This window comes from Mycothermus thermophilus, assembly GCF_041956435.1.
Source record: "Mycothermus thermophilus strain CBS 625.91 unplaced genomic scaffold VTJ04scaffold_5, whole genome shotgun sequence".
NCBI classification, from domain to species: Eukaryota; Fungi; Ascomycota; class Sordariomycetes; order Sordariales; family Chaetomiaceae; genus Mycothermus; species Mycothermus thermophilus.
Window position 1 is genome coordinate 2,457,673 of NW_027191431.1, and position 23,952 is coordinate 2,481,624.

At 55.5% G+C, this 23,952-nt stretch overlaps 14 protein-coding genes and 1 non-coding gene across 15 annotated transcripts; 8 read left to right on the forward strand and 7 right to left on the reverse strand.

Moving 5' to 3' along the window:
- Window positions 1–422: 422 nt before the first annotated feature.
- Window positions 423–1,546, forward strand: VTJ04DRAFT_7954 (uncharacterized protein; the record flags this gene model as incomplete). Its single annotated transcript, XM_069366337.1, has 3 exons — window positions 423–433; window positions 492–1,011; window positions 1,079–1,546. 3 exons carry the CDS (start codon window positions 423–425, stop codon window positions 1,544–1,546), a joined length of 999 nt encoding a protein of 332 aa, XP_069217282.1.
- A 401-nt stretch (window positions 1,547–1,947) lies between these two features.
- On the forward strand, window positions 1,948–2,063 carry VTJ04DRAFT_t103. The gene has a single exon. It is a non-coding gene; the product is annotated as a tRNA-Ala (tRNA).
- Window positions 2,064–2,679: 616 nt separating this feature from the next.
- Window positions 2,680–3,276, forward strand: VTJ04DRAFT_7955 (uncharacterized protein; the record flags this gene model as incomplete). The annotated part of the gene is made up of 3 exons (XM_069366338.1): window positions 2,680–2,789; window positions 2,859–2,982; window positions 3,061–3,276. 3 exons carry the CDS (start codon window positions 2,680–2,682, stop codon window positions 3,274–3,276), a joined length of 450 nt encoding a protein of 149 aa, XP_069217283.1.
- Window positions 3,277–3,284: 8 nt separating this feature from the next.
- VTJ04DRAFT_7956 (uncharacterized protein) lies at window positions 3,285–4,004 on the reverse strand (the record flags this gene model as incomplete). The annotated part of the gene is made up of 1 exon (XM_069366339.1): window positions 3,285–4,004. The coding sequence occupies one exon, from the start codon at window positions 4,002–4,004 to the stop codon at window positions 3,285–3,287; it is 720 nt and encodes a 239-aa protein (XP_069217284.1).
- Window positions 4,005–4,056: 52 nt separating this feature from the next.
- Window positions 4,057–4,643, reverse strand: VTJ04DRAFT_7957 (uncharacterized protein; the record flags this gene model as incomplete). The annotated part of the gene is made up of 3 exons (XM_069366340.1): window positions 4,057–4,182; window positions 4,252–4,532; window positions 4,598–4,643. The coding sequence occupies 3 exons, from the start codon at window positions 4,641–4,643 to the stop codon at window positions 4,057–4,059; spliced, it is 453 nt and encodes a 150-aa protein (XP_069217285.1).
- Window positions 4,644–5,859: 1,216 nt separating this feature from the next.
- VTJ04DRAFT_7958 (uncharacterized protein) lies at window positions 5,860–7,952 on the forward strand (the record flags this gene model as incomplete). The annotated part of the gene is made up of 3 exons (XM_069366341.1): window positions 5,860–6,034; window positions 6,092–6,377; window positions 6,437–7,952. 3 exons carry the CDS (start codon window positions 5,860–5,862, stop codon window positions 7,950–7,952), a joined length of 1,977 nt encoding a protein of 658 aa, XP_069217286.1.
- Window positions 7,953–8,142: 190 nt separating this feature from the next.
- On the forward strand, window positions 8,143–8,965 carry VTJ04DRAFT_7959 (uncharacterized protein; the record flags this gene model as incomplete). Its single annotated transcript, XM_069366342.1, has 2 exons — window positions 8,143–8,406; window positions 8,873–8,965. 2 exons carry the CDS (start codon window positions 8,143–8,145, stop codon window positions 8,963–8,965), a joined length of 357 nt encoding a protein of 118 aa, XP_069217287.1.
- A 34-nt stretch (window positions 8,966–8,999) lies between these two features.
- VTJ04DRAFT_7960 (uncharacterized protein) lies at window positions 9,000–10,090 on the reverse strand (the record flags this gene model as incomplete). Its single annotated transcript, XM_069366344.1, has 2 exons — window positions 9,000–9,632; window positions 9,698–10,090. 2 exons carry the CDS (start codon window positions 10,088–10,090, stop codon window positions 9,000–9,002), a joined length of 1,026 nt encoding a protein of 341 aa, XP_069217288.1.
- Window positions 10,091–10,158: 68 nt separating this feature from the next.
- Window positions 10,159–11,067, reverse strand: VTJ04DRAFT_7961 (uncharacterized protein; the record flags this gene model as incomplete). Its single annotated transcript, XM_069366345.1, has 2 exons — window positions 10,159–10,254; window positions 10,951–11,067. The coding sequence occupies 2 exons, from the start codon at window positions 11,065–11,067 to the stop codon at window positions 10,159–10,161; spliced, it is 213 nt and encodes a 70-aa protein (XP_069217289.1).
- Window positions 11,068–11,579: 512 nt separating this feature from the next.
- VTJ04DRAFT_7962 (uncharacterized protein) lies at window positions 11,580–12,047 on the forward strand (the record flags this gene model as incomplete). Its single annotated transcript, XM_069366346.1, has 1 exon — window positions 11,580–12,047. The coding sequence occupies one exon, from the start codon at window positions 11,580–11,582 to the stop codon at window positions 12,045–12,047; it is 468 nt and encodes a 155-aa protein (XP_069217290.1).
- Window positions 12,048–12,285: 238 nt separating this feature from the next.
- On the reverse strand, window positions 12,286–12,614 carry VTJ04DRAFT_7963 (uncharacterized protein; the record flags this gene model as incomplete). The annotated part of the gene is made up of 2 exons (XM_069366347.1): window positions 12,286–12,315; window positions 12,402–12,614. The coding sequence occupies 2 exons, from the start codon at window positions 12,612–12,614 to the stop codon at window positions 12,286–12,288; spliced, it is 243 nt and encodes an 80-aa protein (XP_069217291.1).
- Window positions 12,615–12,644: 30 nt separating this feature from the next.
- VTJ04DRAFT_7964 (uncharacterized protein) lies at window positions 12,645–13,341 on the reverse strand (the record flags this gene model as incomplete). The annotated part of the gene is made up of 2 exons (XM_069366348.1): window positions 12,645–13,123; window positions 13,191–13,341. The coding sequence occupies 2 exons, from the start codon at window positions 13,339–13,341 to the stop codon at window positions 12,645–12,647; spliced, it is 630 nt and encodes a 209-aa protein (XP_069217292.1).
- Window positions 13,342–14,467: 1,126 nt separating this feature from the next.
- On the forward strand, window positions 14,468–14,842 carry VTJ04DRAFT_7965 (uncharacterized protein; the record flags this gene model as incomplete). Its single annotated transcript, XM_069366349.1, has 3 exons — window positions 14,468–14,552; window positions 14,624–14,710; window positions 14,802–14,842. 3 exons carry the CDS (start codon window positions 14,468–14,470, stop codon window positions 14,840–14,842), a joined length of 213 nt encoding a protein of 70 aa, XP_069217293.1.
- A 47-nt stretch (window positions 14,843–14,889) lies between these two features.
- VTJ04DRAFT_7966 (uncharacterized protein) lies at window positions 14,890–16,113 on the forward strand (the record flags this gene model as incomplete). Its single annotated transcript, XM_069366350.1, has 3 exons — window positions 14,890–15,345; window positions 15,670–15,867; window positions 15,937–16,113. The coding sequence occupies 3 exons, from the start codon at window positions 14,890–14,892 to the stop codon at window positions 16,111–16,113; spliced, it is 831 nt and encodes a 276-aa protein (XP_069217294.1).
- Window positions 16,114–16,261: 148 nt separating this feature from the next.
- Window positions 16,262–18,725, reverse strand: VTJ04DRAFT_7967 (uncharacterized protein; the record flags this gene model as incomplete). The annotated part of the gene is made up of 5 exons (XM_069366351.1): window positions 16,262–16,541; window positions 16,624–18,062; window positions 18,117–18,214; window positions 18,274–18,608; window positions 18,682–18,725. 5 exons carry the CDS (start codon window positions 18,723–18,725, stop codon window positions 16,262–16,264), a joined length of 2,196 nt encoding a protein of 731 aa, XP_069217295.1.
- Between the last annotated feature and the right edge of the window lie 5,227 nt (window positions 18,726–23,952).

A 23,952-nucleotide genomic window follows, 5' to 3' on the forward strand; every position in this document is an offset into this window, starting at 1 on the left:
TTGCAGACTCCATACTTGGCCTGTATTGACTTCAACAACAACCTGGAAGGCAATTATTCTCAGCAACACCTTTTCATTCAGGGAGCCAAATGGCACCTGCAATCCATTCCATGACGATAGTGGTTCTTTCTTTTCGGGTTGTACATGATGGTAGTATTGATTCCAGCCAACCGCAGTTTCTGCCTGCATCCTTCCCTTCTGGGGAGGAGCCAGCGCCAACGGCCGGAAAGTGAAGCCGACGGAGTTTCAGCTTCACTTTCTTTCCCTCCTTATCTTGACATCCAATAACATAAAACAAAAGCACTCATCTGCATCTTCATGTTCACATAGCACCTGTATTTACTCTCAAGTCCCTAATATCCGAATCGCCGAGTCAATTTCACCCATCCCAAATCTTCATCTCCAGGAGTTAGTCTGACACAATGGCCGCTGTGTCCGTCAATTCCCATTCCCCTATGCATCCTGAACTCCTCACTAATAACCACCCACAGGTTCACCTTCATCTCCACCTTCCTCAAAAGCCAACTCGCCTCCGTTCCCGCGCCAACCGCCTCCTATGACGGCAAGACCGTCATCGTCACCGGCGCCACCGGCGGCCTCGGCCTCGAAGCCTCGCGCTACTTCACCCGCCTGGGTGCCGCTCGCCTGATCCTCGCCGTCCGGGACACGGAGCGGGGAGAAGCTGTCCGGAAGGAAATCTTGGCCTCTGTCCCCGATGCGACCACCACCATTGAAGTGTGGCCGCTGGATCTGGCCTCCTTTGAGAGCACGCGCGCCTTCGGTCATCGCGCCCTCAAGGAGCTGGATCGCCTGGACGTGCTGCTTGCGAATGCCGGTGTCATGTCGCTTGGCAAGGCCAAGATGGCCGAGGGCTATGAACTGCAGATCACAGTCAATCTGATCTCGACTGCCCTGTATATTCTGATGCTCCTGCCCTTGCTGAAACGGACCGCGGTCGAGAAGAATGTCGAGACGGTGGTTACGCTGGCATCGAGTCTTGCACACTACTCGGTTGGTTTCCCCCCTTTTATCAATCAACTCATAGTCATTCGAACCCTTTACTCATTACCACAACCAGACTCTATTCCCCCAACAATCCGCCCCTCACATCCTCAATTCCTTCAAGCCCGGCACCGCCTTGTACGAGCGCTACTCCACCAGCAAGCTCCTGTCCCTGCTCTTCATCCAGGAACTCGGCGCCCGTCTGACCCAGGCCAACCCCAACAACCCCGTCATCGTTAACGGCTGCCACCCGGGTGTTTGCAAATCCAACCTGTTCCAGGGCCTGCCCCCCCTCGTCCGCGTCCTCTTTGGCGCCTTCAACCAGCTGATTGGCCGGTCCAATGACGAGGGAGCGCGGGCCCTGATGCAGGCGGTTGAGGCTGGGAAGGAGACTCATGGGAAGTATGTCGACGCGGGCAAGGTGGCGGAGACGAGTGCATTTGTGAGGTCGGAGAAGGGGAAGGAGGTGCAGAAGAAGGTTTGGGACGAGCTGATGGAGGTTTTGGAGGGTATTGAGCCGGGTGTTTCGAAGAATGTTGCCTGATAGGTTGAGATGGTGGTGGTATAGAGGACCTGTCATTCCACTGCTGGTCATCCAAAGAGATAGAGAGGCGGGTTGAGGTGAGTTGGTCGATCTTCGGCGTCATGATCTTTTGGCAGTCTCCCAAAGCAAGCGAGGCGTCAGAGCAGGCATCTCAAGCAATCTAATACCCAGTTTGTGCTTCTCAGCATCAGCCCTGTCTCATCCTCCCTCCTGGACTCCATCCCCAACCCTCCATCCTGTCCGCCATCCTCCTTCCCAACACCAAACCTCACCCTCTCCCTCAACACCGCCATCACGTGCTCACGTGTCTCACCGCCCTGGACGCCTTGACCACCACAACGCGCATTGTACGCAGTCATAGAACCCATCGAACCCCCTCCGCCAATCACCGGACCAGCAAGGGCTCCGTGGCCGAGCTGGAAAGGCGTGGCGTTTGCACGACCTCTCTCACATGGAGAGAAAACAGCTTGCAACGCCGCGGTCCCATGTTCGAACCGACATGTGGACAACGGGTCTACCAAAAAAAACTATGAAGGGGTTACGGCTGCTGGGTAAGTCACAAAGCGGGAAAACTCATGATGGCCATCATGGAAACCAGGGGTCACTGGTTCTACTGCTGCTGCTGCTGCTGCTGCTGCTTAATTGCCACATTCATAGACCCGGTAAAAACCCTTCAACAGGGTTTTTCGTAGCCAACCTGCCACGGGGGTGGAAAGACTCTTAAAGTGGGCCTGGCCAGCCTGCAACTCGCGTGAGAGGGCGTCTCGAAGTCCGTTGGGTTGGTGAGCTTTTTTGTGGTTTGGGTTGAGGTATCCTTGGTGTTTCTCTCCCGTGTTTACATCCTGCTTGGGGTTTGTTTACTTTTTGGTGGGGACATCCCGTTCGTCGCAACCACGCCCACGCTCACTCCGTGATGGTGTCTCTGGTGGTGAGGTGCCCTGTGCACTCTGTGCAGTTTATTTCTTGATTTGGCCTGAAAGTGAAGCCATCACCATATCACCTGCGAGGTCTGCCTGACTGCCTGATTGCCTGGACAATCCGTCTCAACCGAGATCTTTCACATAAACATAAGCAAACATCCATAGACACTCAACCAAGGGTCATTCAAACAGCCAGCTTGCATTCATCAAGTAATGACTGTCCAGGACATCCTTGTCCTTCATCTGCCTGTCCCGAAGCCCAGCTGGCTTCAGGTAGGCTGGCCGGCATACATGGCCATCGCCAATCGACCTCCAATCCTATCGTACACACACAAAGACCGACACCAGGAAGTAGGCAGATGATACCCTCCACCACTTCCTTTGCCCGCCAGATCAAGCCTCTTTCATCATCCGTACCTGACCAAAGTTAACCATTTGTTTTGTCCTCATTTGCCCTGCCTTTGCCTTGTCCGCCTTGGTCATGAGCTTGAGAGCCGTGGTCGTTACAAAGTAGACGTTGATATCAACACACAAAGAAACAAAAACGAGAAACACAAAAATCCGTGACGCCGTGCTGGAGATGGTATGTGACAGGGGAGAAAACGAAAAGGGTGGGTAAAATATACAACACGGGAACTAGCATGGAACAAAAAGAATGTACCATGCCGGGTTCCCTTTGAAGAGATGTGGAGTGGGAGAGAGGAAGATGGGAGATTTCCAGGAGAGGTGTCGGCAGCTCCAACGCGTCGACGGGGAAGACGGAGTGTCCAAACGTCCGAGTCCTCAGGCAACGGGTTGGGAGCTAGCTAGGCAACCGCTCAATGAGCAGGGGCCTGATGCATCCCACGCTGGCTCGCCATCTTTCTCAGCTCCAGCACCCCCATGATCCCCGTATGCCTGAGCCTCTCGAGGATAATCCGCATCCCCTCGCGGCTCTTGCCGAGCTGATCCACCGTCTTCGTCGACGCCAAAGTCTCGATGCTGCGCTGGATGCCCCTCGCACCCAACCTGGCAAAGAACCCGCCGGTCCCGCTCTCGGCCGCCGCTTCGGCTTGCGCGTGCGCCTGTCCCAACCTGTCGCGGATCCTCTCGCCCAGCCGCGAGCGGAACACAACCTTGGTCTCGACATCCGTGCTGTCCGCCTGGCTCGGGTTCTTGGGCAGCGTGTACAGCTGGCGCTCAACCACCGACAGCACGCCGACGTAATTGAGGTTGCGGCTCTCGGTGGCCATCCAGCCCTCGCGCATGTCGACGACGCTGGTCTCGAGGATGTACGAGGCCTTGTCGGACGTGCCGCCCGTGAGGGTTGCGGGGAGGAGCTTCATGACAGCGGGCGGGAGACGGGATTTTTTGAGGTGGATCCGGGTCGTGTGCAGGCGGCCCGTGGCCGGGTCGACGTGCGACGAGATGGTGTCGGTGCTGAGCACATGGCTGGCGAACGGGTTGAGCTGCGGCGAGCAGTAGCGCAGGAAGAAGGCGAGGGTCACGGTCGGGAAGGGGTGCGAGTAGGTGTGGTTGGTAGTGTGTGTGAGGACCATGGTCACGGACTTCTTCTACTGCCGGGACAGTGCAGAGGTGGGTTTGGAGGGGTCAATTGAGTTCGGCTGTGGCGATTGAGATGAGAGGTAGGGCTGGGGTTGGAGGTGGGAGGTTCGTCCAGCAAAAAAAACAGGATTGTGAGCTGGGATCCCGGTCCCGTGACGTCGGCGGCGAGGGCTGTGGTCGGCGGGGTCGAAGAGCAAGAAATGCTTAGAGTTAACTGTGTGTGAAGCGTAGGTAGCTCACGGTCGGACCTCGCAGGAGCTGCACATCGAGTCTGGGCTGCGAGCAAGGCGTGGACTTCTTGCTCGGCTGTGAGGTGGTCGAGGTCGTTCGGACAAAAACAAGACTCGAGTCGGTGGTGGTTCCGGCGAAGGAAAAGTTCGCTCGGGAAGACCCGAGTTGTGGGATCGATTGCAGAAAGAGGGGAAAAACTGGCACGAGTCGAGTCGAGCGGGAGGGGATGAGCGAGGGAGGTTTTGTTGAGAAACCTTGGAAGAACTGGGTGGCCAGAGCCGGACGGGAAACTGAGGGGAAGCTTGGTTGCACAACTGCATCCAGCGGACGCAAGCTCTGACGATGATGGGCTCACTGAGAGCAAAGAGTTGCTGCGTTCTGCTGCATCCTGGAGCCGGCATCACGCGGTTCTGGCCAGAGAGACGGGATTCTGTAACAGTATCAGGTATTACAACCGGCATAACCTCACCGGCAGTTAGCCAAAAACCAGTATGAAAAGGGTAGATACGTTTTAGACACTTGTCTAATTTCCATGTTTATTTTCATCTTCTATTCAAATTTATCTTGAACTTGATATTGCATCTTGAGCTCTGTTGCAGTGTTAGCGTTAGATGTTTCAATCCATGACGAAGACGGACGGCCGGAGCAAGAACCGACGGGAACCCCACCGAACTCAATTGGGTTTTGATGCCTGAGGCAGAAACCGTTGGAACCTGGAGCCCTCAGACAGAAACCTGCTGACTCATCTGGCCCACCAGAGCTCAGACAAAAAGGGAGTCACGTGCTTTGACATTTCCTGCCGCATTCATTTACGCGGCGCAGATTCCGTCCCCCAACGCCAGTTCCGTTCCCTCAACATCCATCAACGCCTGCTGATGTGACCACCGTTCTCGACGCCCTTCCATCGAGCAGCCATCCCGCAGGCGTTTTCCCCATCAACTTACTTCCTATTTGTGGCAGGGTTTCTTTCCCTCGACAATCCCCGACAATCTGACCCCCGATCGAGAACAAAGGCAAGCAAACCTAAACCGACCTCCCCGACCCGCGAAACCGCGCGTGACCCCGACACGTCCTTGCTCGACCCGTGACCCGTTGCTTTCTCATTCTGCCCTTCAATACACTCTGTCCTCTGTATTGGAGCTTGCACAATAAGGGTTTTCTGACAGGCTGGCTGGCTGTGGAGGTGGATTCTGTGCAGGAAGGAGACTCGTCCCGATTCTCTATTCAGCCAGTTCCCAATAGGCAGCCAGGTTTTGTGGCAGCTTCAAGTTCTTTGTATTCGCTTTCGATTCTTCCAATACTTGGCCGTTCTTTTGAGAGCGTTTTCTGTCTCTGTGAGAACAATCAGAATTGATTCCATCCTTCTCTGACGTGGAAGAAGAGACGAGCACCTTCGACGTGCCTTGGGACAGACCAAAAAGCAGAAAAAAAAACAATCCTTCCCCTTCGTCTGGTTTTACCATTGTGCACACAGGCAGACAGGACATTCAAGACCACCTTTCAATCCACCTGATCATCACCTCTTGATACCCGGTCCATTTCGGGACCACCATTTCCCTACCACCACACCTCTCTACCTTTTCTTCATCAGTAGACGCACCCCCGACTAGCTTCAGGATGGCGTCCTCAGTGTTCTTCAAGTTCAAGTCTCAGAAGGAGCCCACACGTGTCGAGTTCGACGGCACGGGCATCTCCGTCTTTGAGTTGAAACGTGAAATCATCCTGCGCAGCGGACTAGGCGATGGAACCGACTTCGACTTGATCATCTGTGCCGACGAGGCCATGAAAGAGGGTATGTATCTAGCGCCTTCGCAAACAGTAGGGCATGCGAGACTGACAACTTTCGCAGAGTACGATGATGATACCACCATCATTCCCCGTTCCACCACCGTCATTGCTCGCCGCTTGCCTCCCAAGATCCCTGGTAAGGGCAGCGCCGCTCGCTATGTCTCCGGCAAGATGCCAGTCCACGCCAAAAACTCCTCACGGCGTGAGCAGACCGCGAAACCCGTTACCAAGACGCAGTCCAACACGCTGGAAAAACTCAGCAGTGCCATGACCGAGGAGGAAAAGATGGCGGCCGTCTTCCAGGCCCAGACCGAGAACTTCACATCTCGCGAGGAAGAGATGGCCACGTAAGTTTTTGATACCATGACTCTTTATTGATTCGCTTTGGATGCTAACCCTGCCACAGACAACAATACATTGCCAAGGGCGGCCCCAAGAAGCCCGTCAACGTCCCAGACCATGCTCCTCCTCAAGGGTACATCTGCTATCGCTGTGGTGAGAAGGGTCATTGGATCCAAGTGTGCCCGACCAACGACAATCCAGAGTACGACAATCGGCCGCGGGTCAAGCGGACCACCGGTATTCCGAGGTCGTTTCTCAAGACCGTGGATAAGGCTACCGCTCTGGGTCACAACGCCGACGGCGATGACTCCAAGACGCCGTCCGGCATCATGGTGAACGCTGATGGCGAGTTTGTGATTGCTGAGCCCGACAAGGCTTCCTGGGAGCAGTTCCAGGCCAAGGCCAAGGTGAAGGCCGACGCCAAGAAGACCACAGACGAGGAGGACAAGGAGGTCCGGGAGCGCGGCCTGGAGTGCCCCGTCGACAAGAAGCTGTTCATAGAGCCAATGAAGACTCCGTGTTGTGAGAAGACGTATTGCAATGATTGCATCACCAATGCTCTCATTGAGAGCGACTTCGTCTGCCCGGCCTGCAAGTCCGAGGGCGTCCTGATCGATGACCTCAAGCCCGACGAGGAGGCCGTCGAGAAGATCAAGGCCTACCTCGCCGAGAAGGACGCGAAGAAGGAAGGGTCCAAGACCCCAGCCGATGCGGCCTCTCCGGCTGCTGCTAACGGCCACGAGGCAGATGGAGGAGCTCAAAAGACCGACGACGACAAGAAGACCGAGTCCAAGGCGGGCTCCCCTTCTCCCGCTCCATCTTCCACCACGCAAACCGGCGGACAGCAAACATCTACTTCCACTCCCGCGGCAAACAGCACTTCCGGCGCCCAACCACAACAGCAACAGCAAACAACGACAACAACCACAACCACTACCTCCAAAAAGCGGCCCGCCGACGAACTGCTAGAAAACCCCAAGATCCCCAAAGCCCCGAAAGCCATGCAACAAGCCCAACAACAACAGGCCATGGCAAACATGATGAACCCCATGAACGGCTTCATGAACCCTGGCATGTTCCCCATGGGCGGTCCGGCGGGTATGGGCATGTTCCCCGGCGCCGCGGCCGGTGCTGGACCGATGGGCCCGATGAACATGAACCCCATGGCGGCCATGAACATGGGCATGATGAACCCCATGATGAACCCCATGATGGCGAACCCGATGATGATGAACCCCATGATGATGGGCAACGCCGGCTTTGGAGGTCCCAACAACAACAACTTCCAAAACGGCGGCGGTGGTGGTTGGGGTCGTGGGAACATGAGCGCCGGCGGCGGGTACGGACAAGGTGGAGGATTCCAGCCTGGGCAGGGCGGGTTTTCAGGCGGGTACGGCGGCAAGAACTTTGGCGGTCCCGGCGGGTATGGCCAGAACCAGGGCTATTACAACAACAACCAGCAACAACACCAACAGCATCACAACGAGGAAGAGGACGCCTACTTCCGCAAACCCGTCAACCCGCATCGCTTCCAGAACAGGCAGAGGAGGATACGGCCGAGCGATTATCGCGAGCTGTAGGGAGTTTTCGTTGCGATCCTCCCGGACGGCTGCGCGGGCGGCAATGGGACGTCGTCGTCGTCATCGTCGTGGTCGTGGTGCTGAGCGCCGCCTCTCACTTGATTCTCTCTCTCGATCGGGTTTTTTTTGTTCTTTTCTTTATTTCGCTCCGGTACATATTTCCTCGAGCCGTTCTTTTTCGGCGGGATAGATGCACATACCAACCAACCAGCACCGGTACCGATACCAGCACGATCATCGGTCCTTTTATTCTTGTCCCCTCGTTCTTCACAACAGCGACTTGAAACCTGACAGGTGTCGGACGGACGAATGGATGGATGGATGGATACGATTCAGGTTCATCATCATCATCAATCACGGACACGAAAAACAAATTCAGCAACACCAAAAAAGATACCAGCGGAAACTCGCATTCCCGGCGTTGGGGTTATTTCTTATTTTTTTTTGGTCTTATGTTTTGTGTTAATCCAGCGGACTCGGACTTGGTCTGGGTAATTTCCAGCAGCGGCAAGGAATGGAGAAAAGCAACTCTGGGGTATCTATGATGATGACGATGATCGGGGACGGAGGGGGGATAGGGGGGAAATGGTGTCTTTTTGTGGATGGCGATGTAAATATGTACTGTACAACTGTTATATACGCCTAATGCATGTGTGATATGAACTTCGTTGTGGCCTTGATGTTGTGACCCTGATATTTCGGTTCTCATAATAGTGGAGGTGGTGGCGATGATGGAATATGGTGGTGTTCATTATCACATGTATGCCATGCTATCGGTGATGGGCATATCAACACATGGGTAGTAGGCACGCCAGGCAGGTGCGTGTATTCATTTATATTCATCCTAAACTCCGTCTATGATAGCGACGCCCTTCGTACAACAGCATTCTAACCCATCCCGCGCGGACCAAGTCCAATAGAAGCCAAACGGTATCATCATGCCCGGTTCCAGGCCTTTCCGCTCCAAGGAGTTCCCCATCGAAACCCAGATTCCCCATAGCCCCAACCATTAATCATTGTCTATCTCTCTCGGTCCTCCTCCCTCCCTTACGAAGGCGGGACAAACGGCTTAATCAACATCTCGCTAAACTTCTCCAACCTCTCCTTCCCCCTGACCTCCTCCACCAGCAGCGGCATCTTGACCACGTTGAACTCATCGTACAACTCCTCGATCTGGTCCAGGTACTTCTTTTGCATCTTGCGCCGCGCCGTGCACTGCTCGCAGTCGGACCCGGGCTTGGGGAACAGCAGCTGGTTGACCACGATGCAGTGCGTGTCGATGCCGTAGCTGGCCAGCTCCTGGATCATGCGCTCCGTTTCGTAGAGCGACAGGAACTCGGGGATGCAGACGCACACGAAGGTGGTGAGCCGGTCGTCCTTGAACTGCGCGTTCACCTCGGAGATGGCGGCGCGCAGCGTCTCGAGCTTCTCCATCATCTCGTTCAGGTTGGCGCCGTTGGGCAGGGCGCCGCTCCCGCCGAGCACGCCCGACAGGAGGGAGCCGTACTGGTTGGAGAGCTGCGAGACCTTGGCCAGGGCTTTTTCGAGGACGGAGGGGAACTGCAGGAAGCGCAGGGTGTGGCCTGTTGGTGCCGTGTCGAAGATGATGGTTTCGTAGGAGAGGGATTTGACTTGCTTGAGCACTTCGGCGAAGGACATGGCTTCGTCGATGCCGGGGATCTAAGTAGGACGGACGGTCAGCGGAAAGCACTGGAGAGACAAAGATGTCTCGGGGGAATACCCACAGCAAACGCCAAATCCTGCATCATCCCCGCCATCCCTCCCAAATCACCGCCCTCCCCGCCGTCGAGCTGGCCGGCCATCAGATCCTGGATGCTCCCGTTGGGGTCGATCTCCATGGCGTACAGGTTCTCGAAGCCGTCGACCAGGCGCGCCTCCTTGCCAAACTTTTGGCTGAAGGCGTCGCTGAGGTTGTGCGCCGGGTCGGTCGAGATGAGGAGCACGGAGCGGCGGACCTTGGCCAGCTGGATGGCCAGGGAGCAGGAGGTGGTGGTCTTGCCCACGCCGCCCTTGCCGCCGACGAAGATCCAGCGCAGCGAGCGCTGGTCGAGCAGGGACTGGAGCGTCGGCTCCATGGCGCCGGGGTCGTCGACGTTGACGAGGGTGGCGGAGGACATGGTGGGCGGTTGTATATTTGGGAGTGGTGAGGTGCTGTGTTTGGGTTGGAGGAGGACGGGAGTTGGGGTTAGAGTTGGGTCAGGAGTTCAGGTGGAGGGTTGGAGGTGGGAAAGTTGTCGTGGGGCTGTTGCTCTGATGCCGGGGCGGTGGTGGAGGCGGGGCACTGGACCGAAGATGAGGAGTCTTTTGGTTTCAAGGTCCGAGAACTCCAGACAGTGGGTTGATCACTTTAACAATATGTTTATCCTATGCTATTTATGAGCCCCAAGAATTAAACCCCTGGTATTGGGCTTCCCCTGGAACTCCAAGTCTGAAAGCTGGCCTTGGAATCCAGTCGAAGTCGAAGGACAAAGTCGTCCAGGGTTCGGGTTCCAGCACGGCGCCAAGGCTCCGGAGTGTCGGTGTCGAGGACGTCACCGGCCGTTTGGCGGGGCAGCTGCTCCCACCAGGCCCGAGTCTTGGCATTGCCTTGTGCTACCGAGGGTACCTTTGGGGTCCAACTGGTGCATGTTCCTCGTTGGTGTTCCTTTCACTTTATCCCTTTTTCAGCTTCCATCTTCAGCTGTTGCCCCGACTTGACGGGAAACAAATGATGATGACCATGTGGCGATGGCCTCATGGCTTCACTGGCTTGAACTTGACAAAAACGCAAAAGAGCTGATTGTGGTGCAACCCAATGACCTGCCATGCGGGCAATATATCTCCAATGTACGCCGCAGCAATGCATCCCAGCTCCAGCTCAGCTTTGATGGCATTACCTAACAACACCAACCATCTTGAGCTATCACTTGTGCTCTCCAATTGTTTGCGCCCATGGCCCATGAAATGTAACTATCACAAACTGCTCCATGACTCGTACCAAGGAGGCACTGCCTGCGCAATTGGGGTCTGTGGCAAATCGGTAGGCCTTAGGGTGGACCACCTCGTAGTAGTAGACCAGACCTAGAGCTTCGCGGCTGAGCCCGGCTGGTCGCATCGGGCCACTCCGATCCGCATGCAATCATCAGCTCCGGATCCCAGAGACACCTACCTTGCTGTCAGGCGGCAGAAGTGTATAAGTAACTTGATGGGATCGTCAATGGCGTTTCTATAAATACGGGTGCCCCGTCTCTTTCACACGACCACGGGTCCCTGACTCTCTAATCAGTTGTTTGTTCCCAGTGTTGCTCCTCATCAGGTGCTGGGCATCATCACCCTTATCGGAACACCCCGACATCCAAACCACAGCACAGCCGACGTATAAGGAGCTGGGGGTCAGGCCATCTCACAGAATCATTCACCTGCAAACAACCCAGCCAGCAAACGATTGCCCAGGCAATTCCCTGTTTGTGACCAAGTCAGATTATAAATTCAACCAACCCCCCTCACTCGACCGTTAAACAGGCAAGATCCCGTCTGTTACACCCCACCTACCCAGCCCAACAACCAAATCCAACCCACCCAGCCTTCCACTCCAACACCTCAAATATTCAAGAAAAACCGCCCACCATGGCCACCGAAGCCAAAGACCGCATAACCTGCCACGTCCTCGACACCACCAAGGGCCAGCCCGCGCGCAACCTGCGCGTCAAGCTGGAACTCGTCTCGGTCACCGTCCCGGGCTCCCCGTCCTCCCCCATCCCGCAGGCCCCCAAGGTCTTCGAGTCCCAAACCGACGACGACGGCCGCATCCGCGTCTGGCTGCCCTACAGCTCCGCCACCTCGTCGGGCGAGGTGCCCGTGTACACGCTCGGGGACGTTTTGGGAGAAATCGACGCTGCCGCGGGGACCGCCGCGGGCGGCGGCAAGAGCGAGAGCCGTTGGGCGTTGCGCTTCGATACAGAGGGGTATTTTGGCGGAGCGGACAAGACGTTTTTCCCCGAGGTGGTGGTCACGTTTACGGTGCGCGAGGGCGAGAGGTATCATGTTCCGTTGTTGTTGAGTCCGTTTGGGTATACGACTTATCGGGGAAGCTGAGCGGCGAGACGGGAGGTTAAGGCGAGGTGTGGATGAGCATAGAAATGGAAGTTCTGGAGTTGTTTGGAGTTTGATGCCCGGGAATGGTGGGCAGGCAGGATGGATATCATGGCGGCCTGGAGTCAAGGAGGGGTCAGGAGACTATGTAGGGTTCGTGACAAGAGTTGGGGGTTGCAAAACACAGGCATTGGGGCATGTCCGGTCCAGTCAAGGAACAGAAGGGGTTCCGACGCTTAGTTCAAGATACTGACACCAAGAAATTGCGGTGCTGGCGACGAAGGTGACAATGATCTGTGCTGGAAGAGAACGTTTGTCTCTTGAGTGCCGGGCTACTGAGCCGAGATTTCTAATTACCTGTATATACAATGGGACTACTACGCCCCTAATGTCCCTGGAAAAGGAGTGTTCCCGCTCCTCAGTGTCCACATGCCAATCCCTCCGTCTTCCACAATAAACTATTATTATGAGCCCAGTGCCAGCGAGCCGTTTCCATGTCATTAGAGCCGACATCCACTCTTGTTTGTCACTTTCCGTTCCACCTCGCCCTTCCCTGATCTCCTTGCCCATCACTTTCCGTCACACTCGGAGAGTGACAGGTCAGTTCCCGCGCTCGCCACCATGACCATGCCGTAACCGCTGCCACCAACTCCGGCTCCTGCGGTGAGATGCACAATGCACAACATCGCTTCTCCCCCGACCAGACGCACAGCCCCCGTCATCCTCAGAAAAAGAGAGATCCCCATCTCCCGGCGCCTCCGCCACACGCAGAGAGCAGATGGCAAGTCGGCCAATGGCGGACGTTATATCCATGCCACCAGCGTCGGATTCAAAAAAGGAGGACGTCGACGTCCTCGCCGTCCTGGTTGGCATCGAATATATCGATGACGCGGATGACGTCGTCCAATACATGTCCAACGAGTCCAGCGTGCAGGCAGATGCCGACCTGGAGTGGCCGCCGCCGTGGAGAAACGACGCGCGGTGACGCAGGACGGCGCGCGCGGGGCTGATGTCTTCTTCGGAGATGCTGGCGTCGGGGCTGACGATTGCTTCGGGATGGCGGAGAGTGGTATTTCCCTCTAGGAAGGCTTAGTACCTATGTTGGTGACTCGGAGAAGGGGGCGGGTTGAGGGGATGTGGACGTACTTCCGCAAAAGGATTCTGGAAAGCCCGTGCTCTTGTTGCAGACTGGCTTTGCCAAAGCCACGGCTGGGCTCTGGGGAATGGGGGAGAGAGGGCCGGGTTGGAGGGTCATCCTCCTTCCTGTGGAAGTGGTCCGGAGCTTGGGTCTGCGCATGTTGGGCAAGCTTTTGTCGAAAGGATTGTCTTGATGATATGTGAGGAGAAGTCGTCGGCGTATCTAAACAGGGGGTTATTATCAAAACAAGGAGAAATTAAGTAGATGGATGTCGAAGTACGCCAACACAGTTGGCTACGAAAAGAAGATCATGGAAACGGAAACTAAGGAAGTAAAGGCTTGTCGCAAGCGACAATCAGAACAGATTCAATGGAATATCAGAGGGAAAGGTTACGAAGGCCGTTGGCATGGCCGCGAGTCAGTAGGGCCAAGACCATGATATGAACATGCACGACACTTAGACTCGAGGCTTGGGCATTGTGTGGGCGAGAGGTGAGGTCTTAATATACGGCCAGTCTTACATAACCACCAACTCGATCAACGGTCTGGCTCGGCGTGATGGTTCACGCTGTGTTTCTTTTCATGGAATTCAACCCAGGCCGGCCCGTCTCAGCCTGGGTGCTGGAGAAATGGTTTGGTGGATGAGAAGCCATGTCCAACCCTTGTCCACCAGACCACGATCTGGAGAGGCCCCACACAAACGCGCGGCTGGCCGAGGAATGTCAGCCAATCGAGCCCAAGGCGCTTGTTGCTTCGGCTCGCCAGCCAATCAGGCGTGCGAATTGGACTCTGTTTCAAGGCGGATGGGGCTCCGATTTCTTGACGGCCTGGAAGTAAACAATCGGTTCAGTCAGCTGAGTGGTGATCAGGATAGGCCAAAAGTGTAAAGTCAACAGTCTGGAACCAGCCGGTTGTCCGGTGCAGGTCGACCACGTTCCCCAACCAAGGGTTAGGGTTCGCAATTCCTGGACCCACATCCCAACTTCCCAGTTCGGTCTTGGCCCCGGACCCCTGGACAATGACGCACGAGCCACCTTTCTAACGCCAAGCATTTTCCTTCCCCCTTGTCAGGGTCGCTTTCAGGCGATGTGGCACATTTGGCAGCATTGAAGTGCCAAGAGCCTCGAGGAATTGACCAGCTCTCCAATTCACGCGACAACTTCTCTTCTTTCTTCCCTTTCAACCTGCACATCACCGTCCTCGACACACTTCGTCCATTCCACCTCTAGGAGATTTTATAATCCCGTTCTTCCCTTCGTCTTACACACACATAAAAATCACCAAAATGTCGGACCAAATCCAGGAGATCCTCGACGTCCCCCGCGAGTTCCTCAAGGACGGCATCCAGTTCATCCACCGCGCCCAGAAGCGTATGTTTCTCCTTCTCTTTAACCACGATGCTCAAACCCAGAACTGGACTAACTTCGCGCGCTTCCTCCAGCGGACCGCCGTGAGTTTATTAAGATTTGCCAGGCCGTCGGCGTCGGGTTCCTCGTCATGGGCGCTGTCGGGTATTTCGTCAAGCTGAGTACGTCTCGACTCCTTGTGCCTACTTGTCATTCATTCGCCTCGGGAAGCTGCCACGATGTCAATAGTACTAACATCTTACCTTCCTCCAGTCCATGTCCCTCTGAACAACATCCTCGTCGGTGGCGCGTAAACACACCCCTCGCCCGAGAACCATCAAGATCAACTACCCTAGCGTGGATGGATGGGACAGAGCAGGTGTACAGTAAACGGGTAAACGGAAGAAGAGTGGAGGGAGCGAGGGAGGGAGGACAATGGGTATCGTCAAATCAAGCCCAGTCTGGCCCTCCCAGTCAGTCAGCAGGTGAGAAGGGAGGGAGGACGGAGAGAGGAGTTCATGAACAGATGACAAAAAACAAACAACCTCCACCACCATCCCTCGACGACAACAACAGCAAGCGACCTAACAACAACCAACCACCCTGGATCGTCGAGGGAGAGGACGAGTTCATATGGTTGCTGTCTCATAAGGGGCTCGGAAGGGAAGGAGGACGTGGTGGGGGTTATCTAATAGATACATGGTTCGCGGACGGAGCATTGGATGGGAAGGGAAGGAGGGCGGAAGGCGGCTGGGAATCGAGGGTTAAAGATATATCCCGGGCGTTGTGTCTTGACGAACGAAAACTTGTATTTCATGTAATATTTTTCTGTGTCTCTCCGTCTGTGTGTCCCACCGTCTGTGCTTTTTTGTGGATGTGCAACTTCATCAGTGCTGTTTGTATGATGATAATGTTGTCGTTGCTGCTGAGATGAGATTTAGGCTGTGAGGGGTTGGTCCTGAATGAGGGAGGACGTGAAGTGTACTGCCACAGAAATTAGCTCAGGACAGGTAGGTCGAGGTTGCCATGAACATCATCATCGACCCCCATACTCATCTTCATTCACGAGTTGTTGTGAAGAGGTAGGCTATACCTCCAAATCAACCACAATCACGGACACACGAGCTCAAGACACGCACAGCGAGAATTCTCTGTCATCTTGACGATACTCGTCAATTGCTACCTCATCGCAACTCCCTACGCCTTCCCCCCTTTCCCCCTTTTTTGTCGTGTAGGTGCCTTGAGCCTCTCGATATCTGCCCAACAAATCACGGCGCCCATTGAAAAAGGGGGCATCAATCATCAGAAGCCAAGGGCATCGGAAATTCAGGTACCTGAGGTACAGGACGGTGTTGGTAAGTCAGATAGGTAGGTACGTAGACGCTGGTGAAGGCGTCCCACGACCAAGTACCTGACCCGCACATCCACCGAACGCCTCCGTCGCCAATACCAACGCTGGCGCCAAGCCTTCGAGCAACAGAACACAACGCGAAGGCATCTCCTCATCATCCCCTCCGCTATCCCTCTCTCTTTCTCTTCCTCTCTCCTAGCCACTTGTCAACGCGTCAACTCCACACACTCCTGACTCTCTCACTCGCTGGCGACAATGACTCAACAACACCAACACACGCCCCAACCAGGGACGTCCGCCTCCACACTTCCACTCCGCAGAGATGCGGAAACTCGTGCCCTGATTCAGTCGCCAGTTCCTTCACCAGTCCCTTTCCACCCATCTACCGCCTCGCGGCGAGGTACTCAGCAGCCTTGTCCCACGCGGCGCGGTCGACGGCCGAAATGTCCTTGGGGCCGAGGGCCTTGACGGCGGCATAGAGGGCATCGAAGAAGCTGCAGGCGATCTGGAGGTCTGCGGGGAAGTCGACGGCGAAGGGCACGTACACCTTGGGGAACTGCTGGAGCTTCTGCTCTTTGTGCGGGTCGTTGGGGAGGACGTCGTCGAAGTAAGTCTTGACGGCAATGCCGAGGGCGACGTCGGGATCGTAGAGGAAGGGAAGCCTGTGAGGGTTTTAGTGGTTAGTACGGGTTTAAGTCCCAGGAAAAGTCTTATTAGCCAAAACAGGGAAAGGGGGTAACGTACTGGTGGCTCAACTCCCAGCCATCGTCCCTGTTCCTCTTGGCCTGCGCATACAAGAACATCGAAGCCAACAGAGCCTCGATCAGATCGCGATCGGCCGACCGCACTTCTGACACGAGCGAGCGGAAGGCCAGAAGATTCTTGCTGAGCGGTCCGGTGTACCCATTGGCCTGGTGGCGCAACTTGAGGAGACTCGCGCACCGGCTGATGAGCAAGAGACTCTGTTGATCCGTTTCCGACCCGTTCAAAGGGAGTCCACGCAGCTCCTCGTGAGGGTTCCTCGCGTTCAGCAGCTCAAATCGGATCAACTCCAGCGCGACCAGAACTGACTCATACAGGTGCGGGAAATCCGGGTTCTTTGCAACCGTCGGCTGGATAGATGAGAGGCCCGCAGCCAGGGCGTTACCCAGGGTGGTCAACTCGTGCTGATCGTTAACGTAGCCTCGAATGTGCAGGAACCTCCACAGGCAAATAGACTTGATCAGAGCGGACGACTCAAGGTTCTTGAGCGGGCTCTTTGGGTTCGAGAACGTTTGCGGAACAAACTTGGCGTTCTTGAGGGCCATGACCTCGGAGTAGATGGACCCATGCTCGAACTGTTCAAAGTTCTCCGTAATGGCGGACTCTTTGACATTCCAGGTGATCACCTTGGGGCCGACATGTTCCCTCGGCTCCTTGTGATCCCACACGACAGACGAATAGTTCCGGTCATACCAAACCTTCAAGGTGATGTTCTTATATGAGATGCCGCGGTTCAATCGAGGGATGATGAGGCTCAATGCCGCTTCCTTGATTCTTACCGACTGCGTCGTGACGAGCTTCTTGTACTCGTCTGACACAAAGCCGTCAAGCGTAGGGAGGATTTGAAGCTGGCCGTGTGTGATCCAGGTGAGAAGGCGGGGGCCGATCATGCCAATGTTGAGGTAGTGGAACAATTCCGAAGGGAGCTGAAGACCCAGGTACTCGTGGTTGTCGTGTGTCAGGTGCTCATAATCATGGACCTTGACCTCGCCGTTTTCCGCAATGTAGATGAAATGATCTACAGCCATGCGGGCCTTGCGATACTTGTCAAGCCAGTTCGGATCTTGATTCTTGAGGATGTCGTGGAAGCTTGTGCAGACTAGCGTGACCGACTTTTCGGCGGTACGCAGCATGTTAACCGCGTCGGCTACCGTGTGCGGCTGGGTCTTGATGATGGATTGGTCGGCCAGGGGAGGGAAGGGCGGGAGGAACGAAGTCCCGGTCATGAGGAAAGCGTCGACAAACACGGACTCGGTGACGTTGAGCGTCTTGAGTATATGCTTCTTGGAAACGGCGTACACCAGTTTGTTGTCCCAGTCGATGGTGCGGATGACGCAATCCCGGATCGGATACAACAAAAGCTCGGCGGGGCCCATGACGCCAGCGCACTGGTCCGAGTCGATCAATTCGAAGTATGCCATCTTCACGGGGTCAGTCTCACAGCTGAATGGCTCCGGGAGCGATGGCAAGCTCACCTGCGCGGCGGCGTTAAACGGGGGAACCAGGAAATGGAGGCCGCGCTGCTTCAAAATGCCCTGAAGGAGGGGGTAGAGCGCCCTAGTCGGAAAGGCACCTCGTGCGTGTCAGCGAACCAACGATCCTTTTGTGACGTACAACGAGATGGGCACTCACTAGTGCTCTGACCGAATGCCGTCACCGCCTCGTCGGCTCGTCCATTGAAGTAGAGGTCCCAGGAAAGCTCCGACTTGACATGGTTCGCCATGCCACGCTTGACGGTTGTATCATCTTGACCGACAATGGACTGGCCATCGAAGATGAAGAAGGGTGTGATCCTGTGAGCCTTCCACTGGTCCAATTCGCTCTCGATCCGGCCCTGGATTCCCGTCAGGCCGCCCAGGGCCGGGAGCAGCGGCTCGTTCCCAGGCAGAACATCGAGGTGAAGCTGGAGGTAGTACGTGGCATCGACGGCGATCGCGCAGTCTTCGAGCTCGCTCACAGGATGGGCCCTGGAAGTAAAGAAGCCCGTTAGCTTTCGTCGAGGTGGGGGAGGGGCCATTGGCGGGGGGCAGATGATCTTACACGGCCTGGTTGTAAATAAACGGGTCCCCGATAAGGTCTTCCATGTTTACGTCAGCTTCGGTCGTCACGAAAAGGTGTCGGGCAGGACAGAGAGTGCGGAATCTCGGAGGATGGGTTTGAGAGGAGAAGGAGGAGGAATCGTATGCGCGCCCAGGGCCCTGTCGTCGATGTTTCGAGATCGCAACGCCGCGTCGCCAGTTGGTTTGGTTGCGCACACAGCCAGTCCCTCAGTCGGCAGCCGTCGCCGTTGGGTTCTGGGAGCACATGCAACCAGAGATGTGGGTTGGGTTCGGGGAAGGTGGTTGAGGGGTTGGGAACTCGGCGGGGAGGGACGGTGATGTATGATATCGTCGACGGCTCGGCGCAACCTGACGAAGCCTGGGGAAAAGGCGAGGACGTTGACGGGGAAGAGGAGAGTGTGGAAGCGGAAACCGGGCGAGGCGAACCGGTGCAACAAGAAAGAGTGGTGGTGGAAGGACCCAAGTCGTCGTTGGTCACCGTTTTGCCGTCACAAGGCGTTTCCAGGAACCGCGGGGCGCCGAGCAACAAAGGAAAATAAAATAGAAAAAGAAGAAAAAAAGACCCACGCAGGCTCCGGGAGAATGGGCGGCGGGGAGGAAGGAGCGGAGGCGGGGCACAAAGGTGCTCAAGGGAGCTTGAGGTTGGGAAAAGAAGGAAGGAAGGAGATGGGCAGAGCAGACGATCTGAACTTACTCGGCATTGTGAGGTTCCAACGATTGAAGTTGAAGGGACGACCTGAGGGGTCCCACACTTGGGGTACTGCGTTGGTGTGCAGGCGAGCTCTCCCTCCCACACACGCGACTGGGCAGTGGGCAAGGCAAGCACCGAAACTGGGGTCTCCTTTCCCGCCGCACCAAAAAGACGTCCGGGACTAGGCCGTTTGGTGGAGCTTCTTGCGCCGGATCACCACCTGCAACTCTCTCTTCTGTAACAACTGCTCTGAACTCCCAGTACAGAGCAACACCCGCCGGAACACGCACCCACGAGGTGGACGGACGCGATGCACGTTCAACCGAGACGCGACAAAATGAATTACCACCCAATGGAGGGGAGGTGAGGGGCCGATAAGATGGACCCTTGAGAAACGTATGTGTTGTTCAAATTGAGACGGTCAAACGGCGTCACCGTGGCTGGAAACGGGATGGGGAGAAAGATTCAATGAGCGACTGGGAGTTGGTTCAACCAAAGACATGGGCCATCGTCGGGCCGCCACAAAACAGAGAAGGGCACAACCGCGAAAACTGACGTCGAAGAGCAGCTGGAGCTCTATCTGTCCTGTTGGAAGCAGAAATGAGGCTCCTCGGGGACGCACAACTTGACCAAGCAATTGGGCTGCGGCTGCGAGCTGCCCGTGCAGTGGCCTGAGCGGCTCAGACGGTGTGGTGGATTCTCAACACTGTATCAGGGACAGTGTGGCTTGCTACGTGGCTCGTGTCACAACAACAAGCTTGTGGCTGATGATCCCTCTGGTGGTCCGTCTGATGATCCCTGCTCTCTGCCAAACATCCAAATACCATACCACCCGAACACCCAACCTTTTCATCAACACACATTCCAACATCTTCCACAGCCTTGTAACTCCGACACCCGCCAGCATGTGCTGATCACCGCCCCGACTGGGTTAAGCGTCTGACAAAGCCTATATTCCATAGCCTCGCGGAATGGTTTAGAAGTCAATTACTCAGCTGTCGGCGTGCGGCTCATGCAACAGCCAGATCTCAACACGAGCACAGTCGACGATGAACCTTTAATCCATTCCAGGTTTGAGCACAGCATAAGGAGCAACATGATAAGGATTTTCCAACCCAGTCCCATAGCCTCCCGCTTACAGTATCGATCTGTGCCTCCGCTCGCGCACATTCCACGTCATCGGTCAGAGGGGATTCATATCAGGAGAGATGTCTCGCTGTTTACGTGTCTGCTATGTGATGGATGTCTCCGATGCTTAGCAGGACGGTAGAGCGTGGATCTGCCGGCAGGTAGATAGGTACCTGAGGTCTGAAATGGCGTCTTGTTTTACCTGACGTTGTACATCAGGTAGTACTCCCAGGTACCTCGCTGCCACCGCCGTACACATCTAACTAGGCCAATGAAGCGCACGCACTTCCAATGTCGCCGCCACAACTGCACCAGTAACAAAACCTGTTCTGGCAACATCTCGGTTCAACGTTTCAGACCCCAGACTGCAAGATGCTCGGTCAACACGTCGAGAATAGGCAGGCTACTCATATTTCTGAGGATTTTCGCCACCAACCGTCCATATCTGCCTATCTATTCTTGTGTCGTGGCACATCAGACATGCAACTATGCCTTCACAAGTTGCAATGGCTGGAGGAAGCACCGTAGCTCTCGATCAGCCACATGTGTTTTTTTTTTCGCCTCCTGCCCTTATCTGAGGCATTCTCTCCCCCTCTTGTAAATGTTCCGATTGGGTTCCCACAGAGAACCATCCATCCTGACGTGGTTCCTCACCTTCACAGACGACAACCCGAGGTAGGTAGGGCATAGCCCCTGAAGCAACTCTTCTCCAAATCATGGGGTTGGACGTGTATGCATGTGTTGAGTCACTGGCTGTTGTTGTAAATGGGAGTGACAATAGCAGGTCCGCTGTAGAGGGCGTCTCAACTGTGAACTAGGAACTTGGTCACAGAAACCGACCAAGTAGAAGTCCCTTGAATGTCGACGGACGTTTGTCCGCGGTATCATTGCATATGTTGTTGGATTTGATCTTCATACTCTCTGACACTCAAAGAAACCACCACTACGTAGCATGTGTTGTATGGAATCCTAAGTGCGCTGGAGTCAAGTGACCAGCCTTTGCTACCTCATCCCAACCTACGCACATAGGTAGGTGCCTACCTCCACCACTACAATCCAGTTGACACATGGGCCCGATCACGGGATCCCCATATAGGTCTCTGCTTACAATCTCACCCGGAATCATCCGTTGGGGGCCAAAAGCCCGCTCTTGGCAGGGCTGAGTCCAGTGGGCTGTGGGGAGGAGTGTGATTGTCTTGTGGAGGGGTGGTCTTACTCATCGCCCCGCGTTGGATGATACCCTCACCTACCCAGGCACCGCGAAACGAGAGTCCCCAGATTGAGGCTGCCTCAATGGAGAATGACTCTTGGACCTCTTAGGTTGCTATGGTACGATGGTGTTTGCTGTGGTGATGGTGATGTCTTCATATCTAGGCCCACATGGGTTAGTAGGAGGGGGGAGGATGAGGAACCAGCCACCAACTGCATGGACATACAGGGTGGACAATGGAGTCTAAACCACTGTGGTCCATGAGTCAATTCCAACGATGTTGGCGCTCCACCATCCAATGGCATGGCAGAATCTCGATGGTTATCCATCTGCCGTTAAGCTTGGGCTACCCCTTTCGGCATCTCCAGGAAGGGTCATGGTCCTGGCCGGCCCGAATCTCCCATCTTCCCTCCCCTCCCTTCCTTGGTACTGGATTAAACTTCCCCTTCCACGGCCGTGTGCAGGATGAGGACGGATGGACGGACGGCATCCCCCATGAATTGCCCAATCCCAACCTCCCAATTACCAGCTGCCCACGAGTCCCCGTAACATTGACGTGGGAGCACAAACTCATCCCAACGGCAAAGGTTGACTGTCTACCATAGCACATGACCACTTTTGGATGGAGCTCACGAAATTCTTCACAGCCCCGTCAGGACAAAGGACACTATACTACGACGTTGCTTGGAATACCCAGTCAGAGCAGAGCTCGAACCGATCTGTCTCCCAAGCCGACCTTGGTAATCCATGAGTAAACAAACCTTCCCAGTACTGTGCCGTTTTGTCATGTCTTAGCAAACCGAGCTCTCTCCGCTCTAAAAAGTCAACGGTCCTGCTACACGAGCAACATAGGCAAGGTACGTACGTCATCCTCCCACCTGCTGCTGATCATCCTGCCGAGGTAAACCCAGGGTTACGTAGGTACCTGACTAGATCTGTATGTAACGCAGCACCTGACGTTCGCTCGCAGACAAACGGGTGTGTGAGCAAGCGGAAAAGGAGGAGGGGTGGGAGCAGTAACCTGAAGAAGAAGGGTCCCGACCCAGCGGCGTGGTACATAAACCCCCCCCCCCTTTTCCGTTGGTTGAGCACCTTACCTACCAAGCGGGATGGGATAGGCTCAGCCCAAGCCAGTCCCGCCCGGCCGGGCTCGTGAAGGATCCGTCCTGAGACATCTGTATACATGAGCTGGGGTGTGTGCGGTACATCAGGGGTAGGGCAAACACATGGAAGGAGGGTATGGTGGGCGGTTTCTTCCTAACCGTTGGACCCAGCACCCGGTGGGCTGGTCGGTTGGTCAGTCGTTCGGGAGTGGTACCCTCGCCCTACCACACCGCGTCACGAGCTCTGTTCGAGCCTTAACGGATGGGGATATCCTTGACGTCCGCATGTGCAGCGTCAATAAGAACCACCCGCCATCTAGCTCGGTATGGAGCTTGCGGTGGGGGATGATGAAACTCCGGTAAGGAGTCATGTGCTCATTGGGAAGCAGGCTTCGCTCTTCTTTGGTGGAGATGACTGCTGAGTTCTTCAACGTCCAGTTCCGCATAAAACAACTGGACGGTCAACGACCAACAGCCACGCTGTTCAGACTCAGAAGAGGAGGTCACTGCTAATCCTCCCGTTCTCAATTGCTCCCTAGAAACCCCACGGCACGGGTGCCGGAGACCAATCTTCGCTGCAATCCCCGACTCCAGGAAAACGGGAGGATTGATAACTGTCGGGTACGCCATGTGCGTCTTTCTCAGCACCCTGATCATCCTCCCGGGCGGCGTGCCGCGACGGGAAGGAACATAGAGAGGATGTAACGTTTGCACGGGGCGCAGGATGAGGTTGTTGGTCCGCCCGGCTTCAGGCGTTTGGGATCCTGACTTACGTATGTCTACCTCTATTCGATCGCATGCTTTGAGAGACTCAGCAAGTATGTGTTGCTGTTCATGGGCGTGTGACCGAAAGTTGTTGTGGACCGGAACTGGGGGATGGCACGGGCATTTGGTGAAGATAGGGAGCTCCAACACCATCAAACGAATACCAACGCTTCGCCGCAACACGCGTCACCCAGACCCTTCCCGATCCGAGCCCGGGCCGGCGCGAGGAAAGGGATGGTCGGATTGTCAAAGTTCTGATCAAGGCGACATACATACGTAGCCCGGATGGTTGGGTTGGAATGGTAGGTAAGCTAAGATCCGGGTGAGAGATAAGGAGATGATGTACAGAGCGGC